At 35.9% G+C, this 26767-nt stretch overlaps 2 protein-coding genes across 2 annotated transcripts; one reads left to right on the top strand and one right to left on the bottom strand.

Moving 5' to 3' along the window:
- Window positions 1-2893: 2893 nt before the first annotated feature.
- fhit (fragile histidine triad diadenosine triphosphatase) lies at window positions 2894-3548 on the bottom strand. Its single transcript, XM_056460575.1, has one exon. The coding sequence runs from the start codon at window positions 3475-3477 to the stop codon at window positions 3025-3027; it is 453 nt and encodes a 150-aa protein (XP_056316550.1). The 5' UTR covers window positions 3478-3548; the 3' UTR covers window positions 2894-3024.
- On the top strand, window positions 3548-24200 carry hyal1 (hyaluronidase 1). Its single transcript, XM_056460574.1, has 5 exons — window positions 3548-3703; window positions 11085-11193; window positions 13841-14659; window positions 16883-16972; window positions 20191-24200. Exons 2-5 carry the CDS (start codon window positions 11110-11112, stop codon window positions 20545-20547), a joined length of 1350 nt encoding a protein of 449 aa, XP_056316549.1. The 5' UTR covers window positions 3548-3703; window positions 11085-11109; the 3' UTR covers window positions 20548-24200.
- The last annotated feature ends 2567 nt before the right edge of the window (window positions 24201-26767 follow it).

Raw genomic sequence — 26767 nt, 5'->3', positions numbered from 1 at the left:
AGATTTGACTTAAAAACTGTAGCCTATGGGTAAATAACAAGCCAGCTGATTTCCTCAGTCAGGCTTTTTTCCATTTGAATAACTCATAATTAGATTTGTCTTAAAGCCTTCTTCTATGGGCTCTATGCACAGCTAGAGTGTTAAAGCCAACAATAAACTTCTAGTGAAAGCTTAATGTGACTATTTTCAATTTCACAAGGTTGTTTTTACAGCATCGATGTTGTGATGTAATTACAATACATTCAGTTAAATAGACTTAAGCATTCATTTAGTTGTTCAAGGCTAAAATGAGATGAAAGACTGTTGTAACCACTAGCGCCATCAGTAGCAACAGGCTAGCGCAGATTTTCCATTGAAAATACTGGGGTAAAATAAACTATCATATTTTAAAGACAACATAAATTCAGAGTAATTAAGTAAAAGACCTTGACTGTTAAACAGTTGTTGCACCAAAACTATATTATTACAAAACCAGCTAACATGATTTGTTCTTAAATCAGTGTATTTATTGTTCCAAATGAAACATCTATGTGGCAGAAAAATTGTTTAAAAATCAATGCCCACGCTAAGGGAACCTGTCGATGAAAATTAGAAAGCTTAATTGGGAGTTTGGATTTATCTTAATAATATGATTTTAAGGATAAGCATTACCTTTTTTTAGAAGACATTAATCAACAAAATCTTTTATTTTGAATAAGTGGTTATAAAGAAACTTGGGAACAAATTGCGATTTGTTGAAGTTCTCTATTTCTGTAATCCAGCGGTTCTAAAACCGGGGCCGCAATGAAATTCTAGATGAGGGGTAATCAATGGGCCCACCTGGATTCATTTTGTGTCCTGTGTCAGGCTGCGGTCATACTAGAGTTTGTGTGTACGAAATTCTGTCCTACGGCGCTGCCTAAAGGGGCGGGATTAAACAAGATAATTAGACATTAAAAAAAGCCAGCGATTGCTCCATGTTTTAAATTTCTGTCCAGAGAGGTCCTGTTTTGATCCTCGATTGGTCTCACGCAGTCAAGTGATGCGATTTCGCAGGTCAGAGTTCACCAAGCTTAAACTTTGCACTGCAGCGAACTGCAAAACTTAACGCATGACCCTGCGCATTCGCGTGCGTATTAATGGAAGTCTATGGGGACAAAAGCCCAGTGTAACCGCAGCTTCATTCTCAAGGTTTATGTAATTCTTTATTATAATTTGAGCTCAAAGGTACAGCAAATGTTAAGCTTTATGTTTGTCATTAAATGCATATCGCACACAGGAAAAGAACTTAGATATATAAAATTAGTAGTGATGTGATGTTGTGCACCGAGGCTTCAATATCAAAAAAACAATACATCTCGCAGTAAAGCAGAGTACCAGAGCTTGATTCATTTTGCCATCATCACGTGATCAGTGACGCCCGAAGCCTCATTTTCGCCTACACCCACGTGACTGCTTCGAATTTCGATTTAAAGGTTTAAACACCCTCATGGGTTAGTAAAGTGTATCGCGAAAGATTAGGCGTCGATTGCGTACATTTCTACTGTTTCAAAGCACTGTACCGGTCCCAGTAATTAAACTAAAATACAACAGTTATTTATAGTAAAAAGGTTTTGAACCATACAGTGTATTTTTACAACTATCTTTAAAGAAAATCACTGCATATCGTAACATAGTGTTTAAGGGAGACCAGCTGGCGAGTGCAACCTGAAAGCCTCACTCGCATAGCCTCCTCCTTAGAGCATTCACCTCCCATGCAGGAATCGCTGATTCGATCCCCGCTTGGAACGAGTAGAAGGGTCAATACTTTTGAATACCTTGGATTTTACTACAATCATCGGTGGTGTAATGTAATATGTGTAAAAACTACAGTAATTGAGTAATTTGTTTATATTACCGTTGTTGTATTACTACATGAATGAGTTGGTCAGTTGTGAACATTTGACACTATTGCAACACAGTGCTTTCACACACTTTAACCAGAAGAGGTCATCATCGAGCTCTGATTTAGAAAGCTTCGAGTAACGAACCTTCATTTCACCATCACTATAAACTAGATATCACATATGAACACTGAGCATGCGTCAATAGTGCCGCCACATTTGTACAGTGCTCCCAGAATGTCATTCAACTGCACTAGTCAAGACTAAAGCCAATGTGAAGATGCTGGACTTAAGCGCTGTGTACGGGTGTAGTAACGGGCAAATAAAGGAAACAAAACACAAAGGCAGAACATTTCATAGGTAAGATTTCATTTTTGCCAATATTTAATAATTAAATATATAAATCTATTAGTGCTCCATTTTTAATAGTGCTCAACATATCTGCTCAAACTTTAATACTCTGAATATAAATGCGTCTTTTGCTGCTAAAAATCATGCAAAGTAAAACTTGTGGCTCTTTGCATTTTAAGTGGTTTAAATGCACCTCTGAACTTGAACACCCCGTTCTAGAATGCATTTAGGAAGTTATTTTTATCAGTGTAAGTCAGGATTGTCGACCGGAATAAATTATGATGTGCACACAAAAAAGGAATAAAATAAACAAAACATCAACACAATGAACCACTACAGTCTCCATTGTAGTATAGTTACAACAGTACAGTTAACCATTAACAGGTTGATGAATGACAAAACTCTTTAAAACTTAAGATAAATTTAGACTCTCAGCTGAAAGGGTAAATACAGAAGAGCCAAAACGTGATGGCTCGTACATAAAATAATGCTTGATGGAATCCAGTGAGAGCTGACCACAATGACCACTGTGCTTGAAGATCTGATCAATTGATTGAAACACTGAAAGCATGTCAACTCCACTGACATCTCACAAAAATGAATCCAGAGCATGAATAGTACAATTTAAAATGTTTTAAGTAAAGTTGTTAATTTGAGAGTTTTTTTTTGCGTCGTTTTTATTATTTATTTTTGGGGGGCAAATGGATTCCCCTCTCCACAAAGAGCCCTCAGCTGAAAAAAGTTTGAGAACCACTGCTTTAATCAACTGCATGTCTTGGAGCCTTCCAGCAGATAAAGCCCTGCAGACACATTAGCTGAAGAGGCTGCGTATATCACTGGCCTCTTTAGCCATCTCTTCTTCTGATCTCCATTGAGAAGGGACATCCTGGCTCTCCCGGTCATGTTTCTGGAGCTCATCATAGATGCTGTCATTCTTCTCGAAGTCTCCAGCCTTCCTCGGCAGCACGTGGACATGGACATGCTTGACCGTCTGTCCTGCCTCATGTCCGTCCTGTACGCAGATGGTGAGGGAGGACGCCTGGAAGTGTTTCTCTATTTGACTGGAAACTCTCTGTGTGGTCATGAACAGATCCGTCACTTCATCAGGACGAAGATCCCGAAACCTCTCGACCACACGGAGAGGACACACTAGAACATGACCAGGCACGACCGGCTTTCGGTTGACTAGGGCGAAGGACAACTCCGTCTTCAAAAACACAGCCGAGGACTTTATGATGTGCTGCCCGAAGCGAAACGTAGCCATGGTGGATCATCAATTTCTGTAAGACATTTCACTCTGTTGAGAGAAGAGAGACTTCCGCGTAGATGACGTTGTACGCCGGACCGACGACGTCGATGCGTCCTATGTGAACGCTCCTCCTTAGGCCCCGCCCCTCTGTCCTATAGGTCCTACCAAGAGAGCGTCACGAGTTAAGCTGCAGCTGTTTATTATTTCGTGAGTGAGCGATACATAAAGGTTTACAGTATAAGTAAGTACGTTTATTTGCAATAACTTTATGTATATTTCATATAGAAGCATAGTCATTTTTATCTACATTTTCAGTATTTAACGGTTTTGTTACGGAAGTCGTGGTTCCTCTTTTTAACTCATTCGTAATTCTGTTTCAGAGGGATAAATTGTATGTCATGCCCATTCCAATCATGTTTTGATTAAATTAAGTGTATTAACATAGAGTTTTATGTAAAGTTAACATGGTAACAAACAATAACATAAAAGTACCATGGTAATACCATGTTTTTTTGGGCTTGCTGTTGTCACACACCACCCTTACAACAAGTACAGATGCTAATATTGTGGAAGTGGAACTGAAAATCATCATAATGCAGGCCTGTAGGTTCGGGTGGTTTGAAAGGACCAAAATTTGTCCCATACATTAGCTAATTTTTCCTACTTTGACTGGTATGCCATCACAAACAGTGAAAATCACCCATATAAGGTGTAAAAATCAGACGTAAATGAAGTCATCGGACCTACTTTTACTGTTGTTAAATAGAGAAACATTTTACAAGGGACGTAACTTACACTAAATCTTCGACCTTTCTTCTATTCTTGATAGAAAAAATGACCACATTTTAATACTAATTAGGCTATTGTTGGTAGACATGAATTTTCAAATGTACTTTTTACAAGAAAGGTTAGAAAAATCATCAAGCTCTACATTATTATTATTATTATTATTATTATCATTTTAATTAATATTATTGTTATTATTATTATTATTATTATTATTATTATTATTAGTAGTATTAGTTTAAAAATGATTATTATTTTATTTATTTTTAATTCTTCAATAATCAAATGGGCAAATTGTGAAAGTTGAGGAAAGTCGAATGTGCAGCTCAGTTTGTTATTTGCATAATAAATGACAATAGGTTACAGTTTTTAATTTATAACTTTTTTTCCTGATGATATATGTATGAAATTAATGGAAGATGTAATAAATTTGTATTTTAAAAATAAGTATTGTTTTGACTCTAAATCTTTAGGAAATATTTTTTATATTTTATATTTTTTTTACATTAAAAAGTGTGATTATGATGACCATGCAACAAGCTAATACAGCTAAAATAGTGCTTAAAATGCCACTAAATGCAGTATTTAAACCTCATATTTAGATAGAAAATCAAGTGAATAACTGCAAAAAGGTTCACTTTTTGAGAAAAGACTCACCCCTTTCACCAGCCTGACTACAGACCTGTAATGTGTATATATATATATATACACACACACACACAGTTGAAGTCAGAGTTATTAAACTCCCCCCCCCCCCCCCCACTTGAATTTTTTTTAATTTTGTAAAATATTTCCCAAATGATGTTTAACAGAGCAAGGAAATTTTCACAGTATGTCCGATAATATATATATATATATATATATATATATATATATATATATATATATATATATATATATATATTAGGCATGTGCCGGTATCACATTTTCATGCTGCGATTAATTGATTGAGCTTTTATCACGGTATACGGTATTATCACGATATTGTAATTTTACTAGAGAAACAGGTAAATAACACAAAAAACTTCAGTTTCGTCAACTTAGTAACTTTAATAACTTTTTAATTAACTAAAAGTACTTCAAACATTTAAATACAAATAAATATAAATAAAACAATACACAATATAAAAGTAAACTTGAGCAATTATATCAAAGTGAATGTGCAAAGGGAAACCGTCTTCGATCAGCAATCGTGGAATGAACTGCCAACTATTCCAGCATGTTTTATGCAGCAGATGCCTTTCCAGCCACAACCCAATATTGGAAATCACCCATACACACTCATTCACACACACTCATACACTACAGTCAATTTAGCTTATTCAATACACTATTCACTCAACCTATATTCAATAATAAACATAACAAAAACTGCCTGCTAATGCATGGGTAAATCTTCAAAGGGAACAGTGTTACATTTTAACCTTTCACCTCATCATGCTTGCTGTTTCACTATCTAAACAATGAAAACATATTATAAGTCAAATTTGTTTCATTTTGATATTTGATTTACACTGTCTCTTTTGCAGAATATCAGTTTTAATAACCAATAATGGCCATTATAACAGTATAACGTACATTAAATTTAAACTATAAAAGTAAGTCAATGTGCAGAATCAGTGTATGTGGTTACATAAATAATATATTAGCTTATCTTTGCACTCAGCCAAAACAGTTAACTGAGAACAAGTGATTCAAAAGACATAAGAATTGTTAGATAGAGACAACAAGATGAATTCAATATCACGTTTAACAACTATAGTGAGATGAGATCATCCAGCAGATGAACTGTCTGACATGCACTATACTCTCACCTGGGGGTTTATGCTCACCCGCTGAACTAGTGGCTGCAGCTCTGGGCAGAGAGTGTGTGGTCACGTGATTTGCGTTTTTAGCCGTGTACTAGAATGAACAGAGAACTTTTCAGAATCGCTAAATGAAACGCCGGTGTATTTCCCGCGATTTCTCTGCGCCTCCCTTGCGTTTCTTCTCTCTGACTCTCGACTATTTTGACAAATACACACAGACGACGCACGCTCACACGCAGTCCAAAATAGGAGTTTGTGATTGGTCCAGCCCAATGTCAATACCGAAAAGAGCCAATGGGCTACAGAGTGTCACATGGACCGGCCCGGTCTGTCTGTCCGGGAAAAAAAGCGTCTACTTTCAGAGTCACAGATCACAGCAGCGTCAATCATTAAGGCAGAAAAAAACGATAGGCTGCTATGCCTTTTATGGGCCGATCAGATCATAAGACGATGATCAGCCCGGCCCAAAAAGTACGTCGGCCCACCGGGAAAGTGCCCGGTCTGCCAGATGGAGAGTCCGCCCCTGCGTGTGTGGATTATAGTGCGGCGGCGCGCACTGCGTGCACACAAGGCTTCTACATGTGGGGATTGTTTACATCAGAGTGCGCATCAATTCTGCGCAGCATATACGCAGTGTTTCTTCAAGCGGTTGATGGAAAATAAGCTAAGGCGCGTTCTAAGAATATAAATTCGGATCTATTTTTCACGGTATTTTGAAGTGCCCGCGATAACAATATCGTGCATATTCATTACCGTGATTTATCGCATTACCGAAAACCGGCACAAGCCTAATATATATATATATATATATATATATATATATATATATATATATATATATATATATATATATATATATATATATATATATATATATATTTGGCTAGAATAAAAGCAGTTTTTAATTTTTTTAAATTTTTTTTAAAAACCATTTTAAGGACAAAATTATTAGCTCCTTTAAGCTATATATTTTTTTGAAAGTCTACAGAACAAACCATTGTATATAATAACTTGCCTAATTACCCTAACCTGCCTAGTTAACCTAATTAACCTAGTTAAGTATTTAAATTTCACTTTAAGCTGTATAGAAGTGTCTTGAAAAATATCTAGTCAAATATAATTATAAGATAAAAGATAAAATAAATCAGTTATTAGAAATGAGTTATTAAAACTATCATGTTTAGAAATGTGTTGAAAAAATCTTCTCTCTGTTAAACAGAAATTGGGGAAAAACAATAAATTGGGATGCTAATAATTCAGGGGGGCTAATAATTCTGAGTTTTGTGTAAAGTTGGTAACAAACAATAACATAAAAGTACCGTGGTAATACCATGGTTTTTAGGCTTGCTGTTGTCGCACACCACCCTTACAACAAGTACAGATGCTAATATTGTGGAAGTGGAACTGAAAATCATCATAATGTACTTCTGTTTACCATATATAGATACTCAAAGACATTTTTTTATCATGAGATGGATTCAAGGATGGGCAGTATTTATGATACAAGTATTTCAAATACGTATTTTAAATACAAAATAATATTTTGTAATTTGTATTTGATAGAGTTTTTGAAAATGGGTTTATATTTGGTATTAAAATACTTTAGTGTCTTGTATTTTTGTATTTTTAAAATACTGTAAAATATTTTGTAAGAATTCTACATGATGACAATAAAATGTGGCCTTAGAAATTAGATGGAATAAAAAATCAGTCTTTAAGATGTGGAGGCTTCAGCGCATGATCGTTCTCAGTCTCAGTGCTGCAGGTGGAAATGCAGAGGAAGTTTGACTAGTGTTCACTGAGGGGTTAAACTGAGACTCAGTTAAAGAAGAACTAAAAAAAATCCTGGGAGAATGAGTAAACTGCACAAATAATAGTAGTTTTAGATGGATTACTGATGTAGATACCAAGAAAATAATACAAACCATATTAAAAGAAGTCCTACAATTGTGATTCCTACAATACTTCATTGGCTGTTTCAAAATGCCAGTGGTTGATCTGCAGGTGCACTGTATAGTAGGCATGGGACGATAACCATTTTGAAGGTATACTGCGGTTTGGAAAAGTCAAGGTTTTAAAACCGCCAACATTTTCTGTAATATCGTTCCTAAAGTATGTGTAAGATTTTTTTTATTTACATTTTTTTTTGTTTTTTAGGACAACAGTATCTCCAGCAAGAAAAGATATCCAAAGATGCCGTTTTAAATTGTAAAGAAACCTGTTTTTAAAGCTAATGAAGACAGCAGAAGTCAATGATTCATTTGAATTAAATAGCATGACGTGTTTTCTGCTCCAAAATATCACAAATCCTTCAAAAAATAGAATATATTGTTTTCAAAGGGGAAAAAGTTGTTGTTTTTTACCCAGATATTTAAAAAGAATATATTTCAGAGCAGTAATCACAATACCGTGATACTGTGAAACCGTTATATTTTTACCTAAGGTTATAATACCATCAGAATCTTATACCGGCCCATGCCTACTCTATAGTTAATGAATAGGAAAGATGTCTGTCTGAAGATGTCAAAGTGGCACTATACAGTATATGAGACAGACATATTTAATAATACTCCAGTCTATACAGACTTGTCAACATTACACGACAGCAGCAGAATTTATATGTAGTTTTTTTGTTGTTGTTGCAAAAGCAGATAAAACGTGATCTCTTAAAAATGGAGTTATTTTATGCAATGAAGTGTGTAGAGATGCTGAAGTTTGCCCTGCGCGCTTGCGGTTTTTGAAGAAACTTCTTTGCTGCATCAATCTTATCAATGCTATTATTCAAAAAGGTAATGATTCGCACTCATTAAGTAATTGATTTGTACTGTTTTTCTTTTTACATTCTTTGGGTGATTTTAAAAAACACAAACGTTTCGGCACAATGCCTTCCTCAGTGTGACACTGCCGTAACGATTGTGTTTTTTCAAATCACCCAAAGAATGTAAAAATAAAAAATGAAAACAGTATGAATAATTACTTAATGACATTTACATTTACATTTAGTCATTTAGCAGATGCTTTTATCCAAAGCGACTTACAAATGAGGACAAGGAAGCAATTTACACAACTATAAGAGCAGCAGTGAACAAGTGCTATAGACAAGTTTCAGGTGTGTAAAGTCTAAGAAGCAAAGCATTAGTAATGTGTTTTTTTTTTTTTTTTTTTTTTTGAGAGAGAGAGAGAGAGTACAGTTAGTGGTATAGCCAGAGAGGCAGTTAAGATTTGGAAGGAAAGTGGAGACTAAACAATTGAGTTTTTAGTCGTTTCTTGAAGACAGCAAGTGACTCTGCTGTTCTGATGTAGTTAGGGAGTTCATTCCACCAACTGGGCAGATTGAATGCGAGAGTTCGGGAAAGTGATTTCTTCCCTCTTAGGGATGGAACCACGAGGCGACGTTCATTCACAGAACGCAAGTTTCTGGAGGGCACATATATCTGCAGAAGTGAGAGCAGATAAGGAGCAAAGCCAGAGGTCGCTTTGGAAGCAAACATCAGAGCTTTGAATTTGATGCGAGCAGCAACTGGCAGCCAGTGCAAACGGGTGAGTAGCGGAGTGACATGTGCTCTTTTGGGTTCATCAAAGACCACTCGTGCTGCTGCGTTCTGAAGCAGCTGAAGAGGTTTGATAGAATTAGCTGGAAGCCAGGCCAGGCTAATGAGTGCGAATCATTACCTTTTTGAATAATGCAATGAAGTGTACAATTGCAAAAAAACATGATTTATGGAAATTTCTAAAACTGGAGATTTTAGTTGTTTTCAGAAATCCTGTCTTTATATTAAGTATAGAAGATTTCAATTGCAAATAGACTTTTTAAAATAAATTATGTGAACAAAGAATTTATCATACATCACCCTTAAAATGACCTTAAATATAAGACTGAAAAGCGATTGTTGCAATTTTACAGGCCACCCTATGGATGGAAACAGAATGAAGCGATATAGTACTATGTTCCAACTCATTATCTGCATTACATGAATTTTACAGTGATTAAAGAGATCATCTTTTAGACAAGACTTTCTGTATGAAATTTGTACAAAATTAGGTTAGAGGTTGGCGCCAGTGGTGTAGTGGTTAATACGTCGACACATGCACTCCGGTGCTCGCGGTGACCCGAGTTCGATTCCCGCCTCGTGGTCCTATGCCGATCCTTCCCCTCTTTCTGCTCCCCTCACTTTCCTGTCAATACTCTCTATTGTTCTATCAATTAAAGGTGAAACCCCCCAAAAATAATTATATATATATATATATATATATATATATATATATATATATATATATATATATAAATAAGAGAAGTGAACTTAAATGTGCTCAAAGAAACGCTGTTGCTGTCAAACATTGTTTACTTCAGTATTTACTTCACTAAATCAGTTTAATGGTGAGGGGACTGATCAAATATGCCTATTAATTGAAGGTCTGCAAAGAAATGTCATGCTTACTTGTAAAAGTATTTTGTTATATTTTCAAAATACAAAATACAGTATTTTATTTTGATGCATCTTGTATTTTTGTAGTTTATTTTGATACTTGTAAAATATAGGTATTTGGTATTTTATTTTAAAATACATTTCAATGTATTTTTGCCCATTTCTGGATGGATTTACTGTCATGATAACAGCACAACTTTACCATAGTAACATGTCTAGAATTATAATAATGTTAAATATTAATATTAATAATTTTACATCGTAAGCTATTGTCAGTAATAATCTCGTTTTTTGTGCCCGCCTCTGCTTCTCAGTGAAATAAAATAATCATGTACATTATAAAGTCACGTTTTGGGGAAAAGGACACACACACGGACACACACACTTAATGTAGTGTTTCCTGAAGTGGATGATTATTATGGATAATGAGTTGTTCAGGATAAAGTATACCTTTGTTCAAAAAAAAAATTGCCTCTCATCATTGAAATTACCTTTTGAAATTAGACTGTAGCTCGGCTTCATTTCCATTTAAATTGCCTCTGCTCATGTAACATCAGGTGTGGAGCAGGATGCTAAATGTTCAGCGTTTCCCTCATTGCAGGTTCAGCGTCTCACCTTTTCCTGGGATGGACAGGTCTGGACGTCGAACATGTCTTCTGATGGTGTTCAGCATGTGTTCTGCATCAGTTTTCAGCCAGCCTCTGATCAAGGTTATTGTAGTTTTGCAGTTTTTATTTCGATAATATTTTATAATTTGCTGTATATTTTATGGGTGGCTCAGTGGTTAGCACTGTCGCCTCACAGCAAGAAGGACTGGTTCAGGTTCCTGCTGGGCCAGTTGGCATTTCTGTGTGGAGTTTGCATGTTCTCCTTGTGTTGTCGTGGTTTTTTTCCGGGTGCTCGGATTTACCCCACAGTCCAAACACATGCGGTTTAGGTGAATTGAATTGAAACAAAATTGGTCGTAGTGTATGAGTGTGTATGAATGAGTGTGTATGGATGTTTCCCAGTACTGGGTTGCAGCTGGAAGGGTATCCGCTGCGTAAAACATATGCTGGAATAGTTAGCAGTTCATTCCGCTGTGCTGACTCCTGAAAAATAAGGGACTAAGCTGAAGGAAAATGAATGTATATTTCAGTTTAGTTTTCATTATTGGTTTTGTTAGTTTTACTTTAGTTATTTTTTTTTGTAGAAATATTTATATTTAGGTTTTAGTTTATACATTTAGTTTCTGTATTTAAGTTTTAGTCATTCTTGTGTAAAGAGATGAAAATTAAATTTCTCACTCTCAAGTGGTTCAAAACCTTCGTAAGTTTTATTTTCTTCTGTTCAAGATACAAAAGAAGAAACACAAAAGAAGATATTTTAAAGAAAGCTGAAAACCGGTGAGCATTGACTGCTGGAGATACTGTTGTCCTAAAAAACAATTTAAAAAATCGTACACATACTTTAGGAACGAAAAAAAAAATACTATGGAAGTCAATGGTTACAGATTTTCAGCATTTTTCAAAATATCTTCTTTTGTGTTCAACAGAAGAAAGAATCTCAATGAGGTTTTGAACAAGTGAAGGGTGAGTAAATGATGATAGAATTTTCATTTCTGGGTGAACTGTCCCAGTTCACAACAGTTAACAGAACACTTCCAGTGTCGACCAAAGCAAAGTTTAGTGTTTGAACAGTTTATATGAGGAAAAAAAAGGTCTGACAAAACACTGAATCTGAAACCATACAAATGCAGCGAATATAAGTAAAAATGATCTTCTTTATATTAAATATCATACAGTATATGTAGTTAAACATGCCTAGTTGACTTTTTTTGGCAAATGAAGAAAAGTGAAAATATTTTTATAGAAAATATGTTTTTGTATAGGCGACGCAGTGGCACAGTAGGTAGTGTCGCCTCACAGCAAAAAGGTCGCTGGGTCAGTTGGCTTTTCTGTGTGGAGTTTGCATGTTCTCCCTGCGTTCGCGTGGGTTTCCTCCGGGTGCTCCGGTTTCCCCCACAATCCAAAGACATGCGGTACAGGTGAATTGGGTAGGCTAAATTGTCCATAGTGTACGAGTGTGAATGAGTGTGTGTGGATGTTTTCCAGAGATGGGTTGTGGATGGAAGGGCATCCGCTGCATAAAAACATGCTGGATAAGTTGGGGGTTCATTCTGCTGTGGCGACCCTGGATTAATAAAAGGAAAAAGCCAAAAAGAAAATGAATGAATGAATGAATGAATGAATGAATGTTTTTATATACAGTTGAAGTCAAAATCTCATCTCATTTTCTTTTCGGTTTAGTCCCTTTATTAATCTGGGGTCGCCACAGCAGAATGAACCGCCAACTAATCCAGCATATGTTTTACGCAGCGGATGCCCTTTCAACCGCAACCCATCACTGGGAAACACCCATACACTCTCATTCACACAAATACACTAACCATTATTATACATTAACTTGCCTAATTAACCTAGTTAAGCCTTTAAATGTCACTTTAAGCTGTATAGAAGTGTCTTGAAAAATATCTAGTATAATATTATTTACTGTCATCATGGCAAAGATAAAATAAATCAGTTATTAGAAATGAGTTATAAAAACTATTATGTTTAGAAATGTGTTGAAGAAATGTTCTATCTGTTAAACAGAAATTGGGGAAAAAATATTCAGGAGGGCTAATAATTCTGACTTCTCAACTACATAATCATGCTCTTGTTGCTGTAAAAGTGTTATCTACAGACGTTTCTATAAACAGCTGCGGGTCAGATTTTCTACCACAGCGTTAGTGTTTATTTACTCTGATTATTTCATTCATTCATTTTCCTTTCGTTTAGTCTCTTTATTTATCAGGGGTCACCACAGCGGAATGAACCACCAACTTATCCAGCATATGTTTTATACAGCGGATGCCCTTCTAGCTGCAACCCAGTACTGGGAAACACCCATACACACTCACATTCACACTCATACACTACGGACAATTTAGTTTACCCAATTCACTTATAGTGCATGTCTTTGGACGGTGGGGGAAACCGGAGCACCCGGAGGAAACCCACGCCAACACGAGGAGAACATGCAAACTCCACACAGAAATGCCAACTGGCCTAGCCAAGACTCGAACCAGTGACCTTCTTCCTGTGAGGCGACAGTGCTAACCATTGAGCCACCGTGCTGCCCTAATTCTAATTATTTATTTTAGATTGCTAATTATAATTTTATTTCAGTCGAATTTTCAGCGACTGTTGTCAGTTTTTTTAATTTAATATGGATTTTTCAAAATTTTTGTTCCCTAAGTGATAATGTGTGTTGGCCAATAGCTTTAGTTTTTGTTTACTAAAATAACCTCCAATCTCATCCCATCTCCTCCCTCAGCTCCCGTTTATTTCCGTATGGAACGCTCCAACTGAGCGCTGCAAGTCTCGATTTGGAGTCGAGCTGGATTTGAGCGTCTTCGACATCGTGCACAACCCTAACCAGACATTCATGGGGGACAACATCACTATATTTTACTCCGATAAGTTAGGAAAATATCCTTACTATGGTCCTAACGATGAACCGATATACGGAGGTGTTCCTCAAAATGCCAGCCTGAACCAACACCTCAGCAAAGCAGATGAAGACCTGCGCAAAAACATCCCGGATCCTGAGTTTCAAGGACTGGCTATTATTGACTGGGAGAAATGGAGACCCATGTGGGAACGTAACTGGGACTCTAAAGAAGTTTACTGGAAAGCTTCGAGAGCGTTAGTGAAAGCCAAACATCCTACCTGGAGTCCGGATCAGATAGAAACTGAAGCTGTGAAGGAATTTGAAGCTTCTTCTAGGGCCTTTATGGTGGAGACATTAAAACTAGGCCGTAGGGAGCGTCCTGGAGGATTATGGGGGTTTTATGGCTTTCCTTGCTGCTATAATTATCAGTATAAGAAGAACGAGACGTACACAGGTGAGTGTCCTGCTCTGGAGATGAAGAGGAATGATAAACTGGCCTGGTTGTGGAACGTCAGCTCCGCTTTGTACCCTGATATCTATCTGGATCTCGGGCTCCGGGGCCGCAGTCAGGACATTTTGCTATACAGCAGGCATCGGATCCTGGAGGCCATGAGGGTGAGGGAAATGACCACCCATAAGCCACACTCTGTTTTTCCGTACGCCAGGATCGCCTTCACATACTCTATGGAGTTCCTCTCACAGGTGGGCACAGAGACCTAATTATATCTAACACTATAACTAAGGCTGCACGATGTTGGAAAAATCTGACATTGCAATATTTTGTTTTGCTGCAATATGCGTTGCTATATGAATATAATTACAGCACATGATTTGAAAAGCTCTGCTTGGAAAGATTTCATTAATTTAGATCGATTGGCATCTTTATTCTGTGCACTGCATCTGTATAAAATATAATAAATAACAAGCATACAGTTGAAGTCAGAATTATTAGCCCCCCTGAATTATTAACCCCCCTGTTTCTGTTTAACGGAGAGATTTTCTCAGCACATTTCTAAACATAATAGCTTTAATAACTCATCTCTAATCACTGATTTATTTTATCTTTGCCATGATGACAGTAAATAATATTTGACTAGATATTTTTCAAGATACTTCTATACAGCTTAAAGTGACATTTAAAAGCTTAACTAGGTTAATTAGGTAGGCAGATTAGGGTAATTAGGCAAGTTATTGTATAACAGTTGTTTGTTCGGTAGACAATCGAAAAAATATAAAGCTAATAATTTGGACCTTAAAATGATTTCAAAAAAATTTAAAACTGCTTTTATTCTAGCCAAAATGAAACAAATAAGAGTTTCTTCAGAAGAAAAAATATTATCAGACATACTGTGAAAATTTTCTTGCTCTGTTAAACATCATTTGGGAAAAACTTGAAAGGGGGGCTAATATTTCTGACTTCAACTGTATGTAAATACGACTGAGCAAAAATAAAAATTAAAAAGTTAAAAGTTGTACATCTCCTGGCTGACAGTAGCAGTTAGCTAAAAGTAATACAATTATTTGCGGTTAAACTAGAAAAAATAAACAAACTATTTTTGGTAGCTGAAATAAAATGTAAATTTTACACGAAAAACCTAAACTAAAACAAATTGGAAGTTTTAAGAATCTTTTAATTATAAATGTTCATTTAAAACAGTAAATAAATAGCAATATTAATACTACATGGAAAAACACACATTTAAACTGAAAAGCTGTATGGTTTTAATAGGGTTAAAAGAAAAATAAATGCATAAATATTTATTTATTTACAAATTATTAGCCTTCATGTAAAGTTGTAATTCTTTTTCAAATATTTTCTAAGTGAACACTTAAAAAAAGGTTTAATAACTAATTTCTAATAACTATTTTTTTTGTCCTTGCATACATAATAAGTACATAATGTTTTAATCTTTATTTTCAATAAAAGTTTACTAGAGTATTGCGTTTAAAGTCGATATTTATGGTTAAACTAGGTTAATTAGATTAACTAGGCAAATAGGGTAAGTCATTAGGCAGCAGGGGTTTGTTCTTTGTTCTGTTCTGTAAAGGTGCGGTCACACTTGACTTTTCCTCCCTCAGACTTCCATTCATACGCACGCGAATGCGTCAGACCAGAAACGCGGGGTCATGCGTCGAGTTTCGCAGGTTGCTGCGGTGCAAAGTTCAAGCTTGGTGAACTCTGACCTGCGAAATCGCATCACTTGACTGCGTGAGACCATCGAGGATCAAAACAGGACCTCTCTGGACAGAAATTTAAAGCATGGAGCAATCGCTCGCTTTTTTAATGTCTAATCATCTTGTTTAATCCCGCCCCTTTTCGCAGCACCGCATGACAGAATTTCGCACACACAAAGCCCAGTGTGACCGTAGCTTTATTCTGTAATTCTAATTAGCACTTTAATTTAAAATAATTATTTTTTATTTACCGCCAGTTATGTTGATTATGATATCTGCTGCTTTAACTGTTCTGAATCTTCAAACTCTGGTAAACTCTGATTGTCTCACAGTGATTTCAATAATCTGGTAAAAGATTGTTAATGCTGTCAAACAGCAAATGATATTGTTGATCTTTCTTGATTGTTGTTCTTTCTTGTTGTTATAGCTGCAGTTTGTAGCTCATTATTATTGGAATTCAAATATTTATTAACACTTTAAGCTTATGGTACACTCAAAAACTGACTTTTGCTGCTTGTTCAAACTGCTTATTTAATATGAGTTGAACCAACACAATTCTTAGGTATTTTTTTCCTTTCTTTTTGGACAACTTAATTGTTTTATGTTAAATCCACTTAAATTTGTAAAGAACAATCAAGTTAACTTAGTCAATTTATGTTGCGACAATATAAAGGAATTGTGTGGAAGCCTTTATTTTACAGATTGCATTGATCTAATTCTGGTTCATGTGCTACTCGACTGTGTTTTCAGGATGACTTGGTGCACACCATTGGCGAGAGCGTTGCACTAGGAGCCTCCGGTGTCGTGCTGTGGGGAGATGGAAACTACTCTCAAACAAAGGTTGACTGATGTTGATTACACGCATGCACACATATTCTTCTGATTACTGTATGCTAGCGGTAAAGTGGCTGGCTAGAAAACTGAAGTGCTTCAAGTTGTTCTGAAAATAACACTTTTAAGAATAAGGGTTCTAGGAATCTATGGTTCCATTAAAGAACTTTCTTGGAACTTTTTCACCTGCACTTCAAAGTAAAACAAGTTTATTTATAAAAAAAAATGTTCTTCATGCTAAGGAAGAAGTGGATTTATTAAGAACAGTTGACTCAATGGTTACTTGCTGCCAAAATCCCCAGTTGGAACTGTTATTTTTAATTAAAAAGGTCACAATAGATTTAGTTCCAAAGAGTATAAATAGTTCCATTTACTAATATGCATGTAAAAAACAAGAGTATGAATGCTTTTGAATACAAAATAATGCAAGTTTGCTGATCTCTAAACTCTAGATTCACTTTTGACCAACAGAGAATGGGAATATAGTCTCAAACGTCTTACTCGTACCCTCATACTGCCTGTTAATCATGTGAACATTCATATGTCAATGACAATATTGCAAACAGTTTGCCTGGAAACAAATAACAGTTCTTGGTATATGGAAGAACAAAACTGTTGTTTACCGCTGTGATGATTAGCACCTATGGTGATAACTAATCAACTGAAATGCTGGGTTTTCAAAAGTATGTGTAGTTTATGGCATACACGCTTGTGTTCAAGAGATTTAAATGTCAGTTTGTTATTGTGGCCACTTAATCATTAATGGGGACTTGATGTGGCTTTATAATTGAGCTCAAAATGTTGAAAGTGTTACAAGTTGAAAAATAGAGTTACATTACTAATTGAATATGTGTGTATGTGCAATTATCTTACAATTAAAATAACTCTACAATTAAAATAAATATGCTGGTGTGGCACCAACACAATCTCACGGCAATTCGTAACTTTTTGATTTAGTGGCTAATTCGTACGATCTAATTCGTACAATTTAGTACGATTTGCTTATCCCCCAATGACGGTTGGGTTAAGAGGTGGGGTTAGGTGCCACGCCTCCTTTTTAAAATCGTACAATTTCGTACGACTTTACTCGTACGAATTTGTACGAATTAGCCACTAAACTGGAAAAACGTAAAATACTTACGTTTTCTCGTGAGATCAGGCTGGTGGCACTAAACTAAAATTTCTATTAAATAATAGTACTAAAGCAATGAAGTGGCCATGATATTTTGCTCAAATACTTTGTGGAGTTGTGCGCAGATGTCTTTTTATTTGTCAAGCTAATTATTAGCCAGTAATCCCCAAATATCAGCCAAATATTAGCCTAATCTCTATGAATATTTATTTGTATCTGCTTTATAACTCAATTTAATTCAGATTGGTTGATTACTAGACATTAGACTGACATTTTTGCATTTGTGTCAAGTAATAATTTTTAATATTCGTGAACTTTTGCATTTTGGGGAAGATGTTGGGATACAGTTGTAGATATTTTACTTCATTTAAAGCTGTTATTGTGCTTGACTAAACACATTTTTAGTCTAAATTGTATTAAAATATACAAATAAATAATCTGAATTGGATGATTAAACAATATCGAATTATTTGAATAATTTAATGTTTAAATCTCAATAATAAAGGCAGTGTTGGGCTAATTCATTACAAGTAACGCGAGTTATGTAATAATTAGGGATGTCCTGATCAGGTTTTTTTGCCTCCGAGTCTGAGTTATTTGTTTTTGAATATCTACTGATACTGAAACCTGATCCGATACTTCTATAATACATGAAAAAAGAATAAAGAAGAACAAAGAAGCAGATCCAGGATGTTCCTTATTTTTTATTTATTTCACTTTATTTTGACATTCAATAAACAGGGCACTTCTGTGAGGTAGCTTAAACAATCAAGTAATAATGAACATCAGTTCTTCACTTTTGGACTTGAAAACAGTAAATATAAAAAAGAAATCTAATATAAAAACAAATAGCACCTTAGCTTAAAATACCCAGCAGTCAATCCCAAGTTTACATATCTCAAAATTTGCTATGTCAATGTTGTTGTCATTAACTTTAAAATACCTCCAGATCGCAGACATACTCGCAGTTTCTGCTTCAAGCTGCTTCCATGTTCTGCTTTGCCGGCATTTAACCAACAAAGTGATGTCATGCCGCACCCGTTGCTATTTCTGTGTGAAGTCAATAAAGAGGTCTAACTCTGTCTCACTGCATAACTATTGATGTGTTATAAAATAATGAGAATATATATATATATGTACATATATATATATTCGAGTCCTGATCGGGAGGTAACGTCTGATTCCAATCGAGTCTGAAACCACGTGATCGGCCCAATTTCTGATCATGTGATCGGATCTGGACATCCCTAGTGAAAATATTTATTTTCTAAGTAATGAGTAAAGTAACACATTACTTTAAAAATAAGTAACAATATTTGAGTTACTTTTTTGAAAAATGTAATGTGAGTTACTTTTTGTTCATCCATTCATTCATTTTCCTTTGGCTTAGTCTCTATTTCAGAGGTCGCCACAGCGGTGGATGCCCTTCCAGCTGCAACCCAGTACTGGAAAACACCCATACACACTCATTCACACACGCTTATACACTACGGACAATTTAGTTTATTCAGTTCACCTAAAGTGTCTATCTTCGGACTGTGGGGGACCCGGAGGAAACCCACGCCAACACGGGGTGAACATGCAAACTCCACACAGAAATGCCAACTGGCATTTCCTTGACTTGAACCAGGCTCCCTTCTTGCTGTGAGGCAAAAGTGCAAACCACTGAGCTAGTGTCGCCACATGTTACTTTTTAGTTTAATTTATTAGCATTTAAAAATAAATTGCTCAAGTAAAATTAACATAGTCACACATTCGATGAGAGACGTAATCACACACTCAATGAGAGAATGCGCTGCCCACAGGAACATACAGAAACAATAAAAAAAAAGATAAAACAATATTAAAAGTAATAATAATAATAATAATTAAGTAATGTTATTTTTTGGGCAGTAACTCATTATTATTATAATGCATTACTTTCAAAAGTAACTTTCCTCAGCACTAGTTACGAGCCACCATATTACATAATATAAACACCTTTTCTTAAATATTCAATTAATTTGTTTTCCCTAAAATCTCAATGTTGATAAAACCTTCAGTTAACCACAGCAGAATATACCATATAACCCCTCTCTCTTTCTGTTTCGCGCAGAAGACCTGTGAAGCGGTTCGGGATTACCTGGACTTCACACTTGGCCGCTATATAGTGAACGTGACGGAGGCAGCATTTCTATGCAGCAGGAAAGTGTGCTCTTCTCAGGGCCGGTGTGTCAGACGGGACCCGAGCGCTTCAGTTTACCTGCATCTCGATCCAGATATCTGGTCCATCATTCCCAGAGCTCAGCTTCCCGCTCCCATCACTGGCGGCCCATCCTATGTGGCTCACAGGAGGCTCTGGCCGGGTCAAGATGCAACCAGAAGATTCACAGACAGTTTCAGGTGCCAGTGTTTCCCTGGCTGGGAAGGAGAGCAATGTCAGAAACCAGTGCCTGTCGAGACTTTCACATAACACAAAGACTGCTAGAGGAAGGTAGAGGTTAACACTCAGGATCTGGTTTATAAAATACAAGGGACAACCTGACATTCATATATGTCAGGCAAGGCAATGTTATTTATATAGCAGGTCGCACACCAGAAGCACTGCTTGGCGGCTGCCGCATAGTGCCACGCAGCGCTAACATTTCAGAATTCTAAACATAGGTTTCTATCAGGGTACACACACCAGCGCTGCAAGTCGGCGGCTGTCCGCGGCGCCCAGCCACGACTCAGGACACTGTTCATTTCTCTGCCGCTCCACAGAGCGCCATCTGATTAGTTTCATGTTAAATATCATGTGAATATCCGCGTCTGGTGTGTGATACTCTTAACTGTCATGTGTGCGCCGTGTCGCCGTGCCGAGCGGCGCTTCCGATGTGTGACCTGCTTATACCACATTTCATACACTATGGTGATTCGAAGTGCTTTACATAAACAAGAATAAAGGAAACATAAAATACAAGTATAAGAGAACAACAAAGATGATTAAAAACAGTTTAAAAATGTGTTAAAACTGGTTTTAAAGGAAGGAAAAAAGAAAATAAAGACATAATACAAACAGCAGGGAAAGTAAGTATTGACCACGTCATGTTTTTTCCTGGGTATTATATTTTTAAAGGAGCTGTTGACGTGGAATTAAACCAGATTTTGGTAAAATCCCAAACAATACAAACATAAAAATAAAACAAAACATACAAAAACTGAAAAACTTGTTATGTGTAATAACGATGATGAAGGGCAGATGGTTGCTGTAGAGCTACTGAGAGATTTCAGCTGCTGTCTGGGCTTTCACTGCCTTTCTACACCTTCCTTTCTTTATGTGTTCAATACTTTTTCCCTGCGTCATTTCGTTTTATTACGAAAAACTTAATTTGTAAACTAATTTGATTTTTTTTCTTTGCATATTTGGATTTCTTTGGTTGTTACCAACATCCGGGGAAAGTTTCAAGTCAACAGCACCTTTACAAATATGTTTTCTGAGAAAAATGGTGACGTGCTCAATACTTATTTTATATACACTACCGGTCAAAAGTTTGGGGTCAGGAGGATTTGTAAATGTTTTAAAATAAGCTTCTCCTGGGGCCTCATGTATCAACGCTGCGTACGCACAAAAACTTTGCATACGCCAGATTTCACGCTCACGTTTGCATTTACTAATGATGAAATGAACGTGAGAATGTGCGTTGGTACACGCCAACTTCATGTCTGGCGTACGTGCATTTCTTGTGTGTGTTTGTTTTATTTCCATTGGCGTCTCCTCGAGGCAATTATGTTAATTTGCACACTACAAAGTATCTTTGAGCCGTGCAATGGCAGCTGTATGGAACGGGATCATCCGCATGTCTAGCAGGTATATAAGGTTTCCATACCATGCAGTTGACCAGCTAAACACTAAAGCGCAATTTGCAGCGGTCGCCGGTTTTCCCAATGCAATCGGAGCGATCGACTGCACGCACATTGCTATAAAGGCGCCATCTGAAGATGAATTTGGATGAATCGGAAACATTTCCATTCAATAAATGTGCAAGTAATATGTGACGCTCAAATGCGCGTAACATAATACACACTTATTAATGATTCCTACTTGTATTCCTCGTGATGAAGAGTAGGCAAAATCTGATTTGCAGTGGGGGGAAAAAAGAATAACTTCATCAGACGCTGGGTTCGAACCGAGTCCATGATCGATCGTGTCAAAACATGTTGCAATGCACTTTACGAGCTATGCCACTCATGCTGCAAAATTTTCCACCTTTACATCGGACCACTTCTTTTTTAATTCACTCACAGTGCCATGTTCAGACCCCACTGCGTTAATCGCATCAGCTAAACTCTCCCACTCAATTTTTTTCTTTGGTTATTAATTCTGGAGGACAAACTTACAAATAACATCGTTTTTCTGCGGTCTACCTCCGATAGGAGCACCTCCAATTCACATTCTGTTCAAAGTTTCTCTTTTTGCTTGCTTTTGCCATTGCTTTTTCGTTTGGTTTTGCCAAAGTAGAGTCATTAGCATATTCATACAGGGGAGGAGGCAGGGAGGGGTTTTGAGCTCGTGCACGTGCGCTCAGTTTCACATTAATTTAGATGTACAAAGAGAATATGCGTGGGATTCCGCGTACGCAGTGTTTCATACATCTGAATTTTTTTACTGCGTACGCACTTACAGCTTTGTGTGTACGCAATGTTTTAGTATGATTTCAACGCAAGTCTTTGTACATGAGGCCCCTGCTCACCAAGGCTGCGTTTATTTAATCAAAAATACGGTACAAATTGTACAATTGTGAAATGTTACTGCACTAAATAATAACTGTTTAGAATTAGTTTATTTAATTTAATTTAATTTAGTTTATTTAATTTTTCCATTGATTTAAAAGATGAATTTTTAGCGTCAATACTCCAGTCTTCGGAGTGGCATGATCCTTCAGAAATCACCCTAATAATAATTATTATTTTTTTATAATTATTTTTTTCGAGGTTTTTACCATTAATGGATAGGAAAGTGTAGAGTATTGACAGAAAACATGGGAAGCAGAAAGAGGGGAAGGATCGGCATAGGACCACGAGGCGGGAATCGAACTCGGGTCGCCATGAGCACCGGAGTGCATGTGTCGACGCACTAACCACTACATGGTTATTATTATTATTATTCATTCATTCATTAGTTAATTTTCAGCCTAGCCCCTTCAGGGGTCGCCACAGAGGAATGAACCGCCAACTTATCCAGCATATGTTTTACGCATCGGATGCCATTCCAGCCGCAACCCAATACTGGGAAACACCCATACACTCCTGCATTCACACACATACACTATGACCAATTTAGCTAATTCAATTCACCTATAGCACATGTGTTTGGACTGTGGGGGAAACCGGAGTGCCGGAGGAAACCCACGCCAACACAGGAAGAACATGCAAACTCCACACAGAAATGCCAAATGATCCAGCCAAGACTCAAACTAGCAACCTTCTTGTTTTTAAAGCAGTTTTCTTGAAAAAAAAAAAAACTCTCCCCAAACTTTTGACCGGTAGTGTACATCCCATATACAGTTGATATATATAAATTAGAGTTATACAGTAAAATTATAAGATAGTTTTTTATATTTTTGATAAAGTGTATATATATATATATATATATATATTAAGGTCAATATTATTAAGAACTTTAAAGAAAGAACAAAGAACAAACTGCTGTTGTCCAATAATTAACCTAATTAATCTTAGTTAAGCCTTTAAATTGCACTTTACACTAAATACTAGCATCTTCCAATATAACTAATAAATTATGTACTGTTATCATTAAAAAGACAAAAGAAATCAGTTATTAGAAATCAGTTTTCCTTTCATTAAAATGAAAAATAACGTTTAAAGTACATGGGAATAATTTTTGTAATAATTAAATTTTTTTTGATAATAAATAATTAAATATTTTTGTCTTCAACTGTATGTACTTGAGATTTTAGATTCAGTGTGTGCTAAAACATTGTGTTTTTAAAAATCAATATGCATTTCATATTTGAGTGTTTACATTAAATCTATGCAAAAACCTGAGAATTTAAAAATGAAAATGCATTGAGTCATTGAAAACTATGTGTGAACACAGAGATATAAAATATTTATTTTTACAAATTGTGTTACATCAGTGTGTCTACTTGTTACATTTATTTCATTGTTCTTAAAATAGCTGATTTGCAAACACTGTATTGTTATGCATGTGTGATTGATTAGGAATGGTTAATTTTACATATGTTAACCTGTTATTTGACCTTTACCTGATGAAAAATCTGTGTTTGTAAAGCAAAGGCAAGTGTTAAAAACGGAAGATACCCTGATTATTAATATATGCATGCAAGAGATGCAAGATTGACACACTACGGCCAGTTTAATTTATTCAATTCACCTATAGCGCATGTGTTTGGACTGTGGGGGAATCCGGAGCACCCTGAGGAAACCCACGCCAACACGGGGAAGAACATGCAAACTCCACACAGAAATGCCAACTGGCCCAGCCGAGACTCGAACTAGCAACCTTCTTGCTGTGAGGCGACAGTGCTAACCACTAAGCTTCCGTCCCGTCCATAATAATTTTTTTCTTTTACCTAAAATCTTGATGTTGATAAAACCTTCAGTCTCCAGTTAACCACTGCAGAATATATCATGTAAACTTCTGTGAAGGAAAAGCAAGTGTTAAAAAGCATAAAAATATACAAGCAGATTAATATATGCATACAAGAAACACAAGATTGACCCACTACAGTCCATTTTGTTCATCCAATTCACCCATATAGTGACTAAAGTTTATAGTTACAATTGACTATGAAAATAAATACAAACAAACAATAAATAAATAAATATTTAAAATTTATAACATATAATTAAACATATAAGTCAATTAGATTTAAAACGCATAATTTCTAATGTAATTTTAAAAGACTCATTAAATTTAAAGGACATGCTTATGTAATTCTTTAGCTTTTTTACGTTTAATTGATATTGTATCCCTAAAAGACAGGGTTTATCAGATATATGAATGTAAATGTAACACAAGCAGCTTTCAAATAAATCAAATGTTTATTTTTCAGGGAAAACAAACTCACCTGGCACTTTTTTGCATGTGTGAATTTTGTCCGATAAAAAGCTTCCCGTTGCCGTTGGCCTAAATTGATTTTACCACGCCCCCTGATCTAATTAGCTAATAAAAGTCCAGGTGTAAAGTCAGTTGGCTTAAAATGTCTTAAAATCTTAAAATGTAGACGACGGAAAATATACTTATACAGTTTATTTCAGTAGGAATTATATCAGCAAGGAAAACCAACGTGAATTATTCGCTTAAAACTGTGACGATGAAGAATAAAACCCAACACAATGTTTGAGGAATATCAAAACAACACATGCATAAAGGTAAGCTGACGGTTTTGTTAAGTCACTTGGCAAGAAGCAACACAAACTTGTGATATACACTCAGTAGGCCGCTAGATGACAGTAGAAGCACACTATTAAGCACACTACGATGACTACACGATAACTACTGACTGGTAACATCCAAATTCAGTACGCTTCGTGGGTCTAATGAAACCGCAAAAATCCTGATAAATCCGGGTTGTTTTGGTCAGATGTGGATATGTTTGCGTGTTGTTTAGCGTGTTTTGTTCTCTTGTTAGGTTGATCTAACTGGATTTGTAAGTGCTTTTACGCTTGAGACTAATTATGGATCTCTCTAGAAACAAGAATTCACCGTTTTTTTTTTTTTAATAAGACTTCGGTTTGTATCACTTGAAGTACACACCAATAGCATTTTACTCCTACTGTTAGTAATTTTAATTGCGTTTTGAAGTATTATGGTTCTTCCTATAATCATTTTAATTTGTCTTACAGTACAGTACTGGGCTGGGGTGACCCGTGTTGTTGGTCATAGACAATTCTAAGGGATGTAAACCAAAAACGATGGCATTTCCTTAATTACAATTTTAAATTCCATTAGCTTCTGAGAATCCAAAAAAGATCCATATATTGATTACTAATTTTATGATAGCTGTTATGATTAATTCGTGTCTTGTTAGAGTTATGATATAGTTTGACAAAAAGCAGGACATGTCCTTGGCCCGTGAACATCACATTGAAATGCTCTATAGCCATTACATTAATAATTTCTTCTGGTTTTCTATTCTATGGTGCATATTTAACTCCTAGCCTGACTGTATTATCCTGTTTACTTGTTTGTATATTTTCCATTATTTCCTACTGTATAGCCGAGACTGCACTTGTCTGTGCTGATGTATTAAAATAAACGACAATTAATAATAAAAAAATAAATAAAAAGGTCTATAACCTGTACGCTGTAAAAATATTGCTGCCTTAAGCTGATCCAGTGTAACTTTTCTAGTCAAATGGAGTTGAATCAAACAAACTGATTAAAATATTAAGTTAAACTTGGTATAGCTTAATTTTAGGTAAGACACGATAAGTTAAAGTTAAAATAAGTAGCATAAATAATTTGTTGTCATGATATTTTGTCATAACTGTTTTGCAGTGTACCATTTTATTTACATGGTCCCTCAAGGTTCTTCCAAGATAGCAGTTTCTTTTTCTTCAGTGACTTTCAGGAAAAAAAAATTGTAATCTGAGATGGTTATGTAATCTCCCCATCAGTGCTGCATTATGTTTGTAAAAATTGGAATGATTTAAGCTCTTTAGTT

The sequence above is a fragment of the Danio aesculapii genome, chromosome 6 (assembly GCF_903798145.1).
Source record: "Danio aesculapii chromosome 6, fDanAes4.1, whole genome shotgun sequence".
NCBI classification, from domain to species: domain Eukaryota; kingdom Metazoa; phylum Chordata; class Actinopteri; order Cypriniformes; family Danionidae; genus Danio; species Danio aesculapii.
This window is presented reverse-complemented; position numbering and strand designations above follow the sequence as displayed.

Bases quoted from the DNA above. Each gene is read 5' to 3' on its own strand.
- fhit (XM_056460575.1), bottom strand. From the start codon at position 3,477: ATGGCTACGTTTCGCTTCGGGCAGCACATCATAAAGTCCTCGGCTGTG.
- hyal1 (XM_056460574.1), top strand. From the start codon at position 11,110: ATGGACAGGTCTGGACGTCGAACATGTCTTCTGATGGTGTTCAGCATG. The intron at 11,194-13,840 runs GTTATTGTAGTT...CTCCTCCCTCAG, and splicing joins TCAGCCAGCCTCTGATCAAG to CTCCCGTTTATTTCCGTATG. The intron at 16,973-20,190 runs GTTGACTGATGT...TGTTTCGCGCAG, and splicing joins GAAACTACTCTCAAACAAAG to AAGACCTGTGAAGCGGTTCG.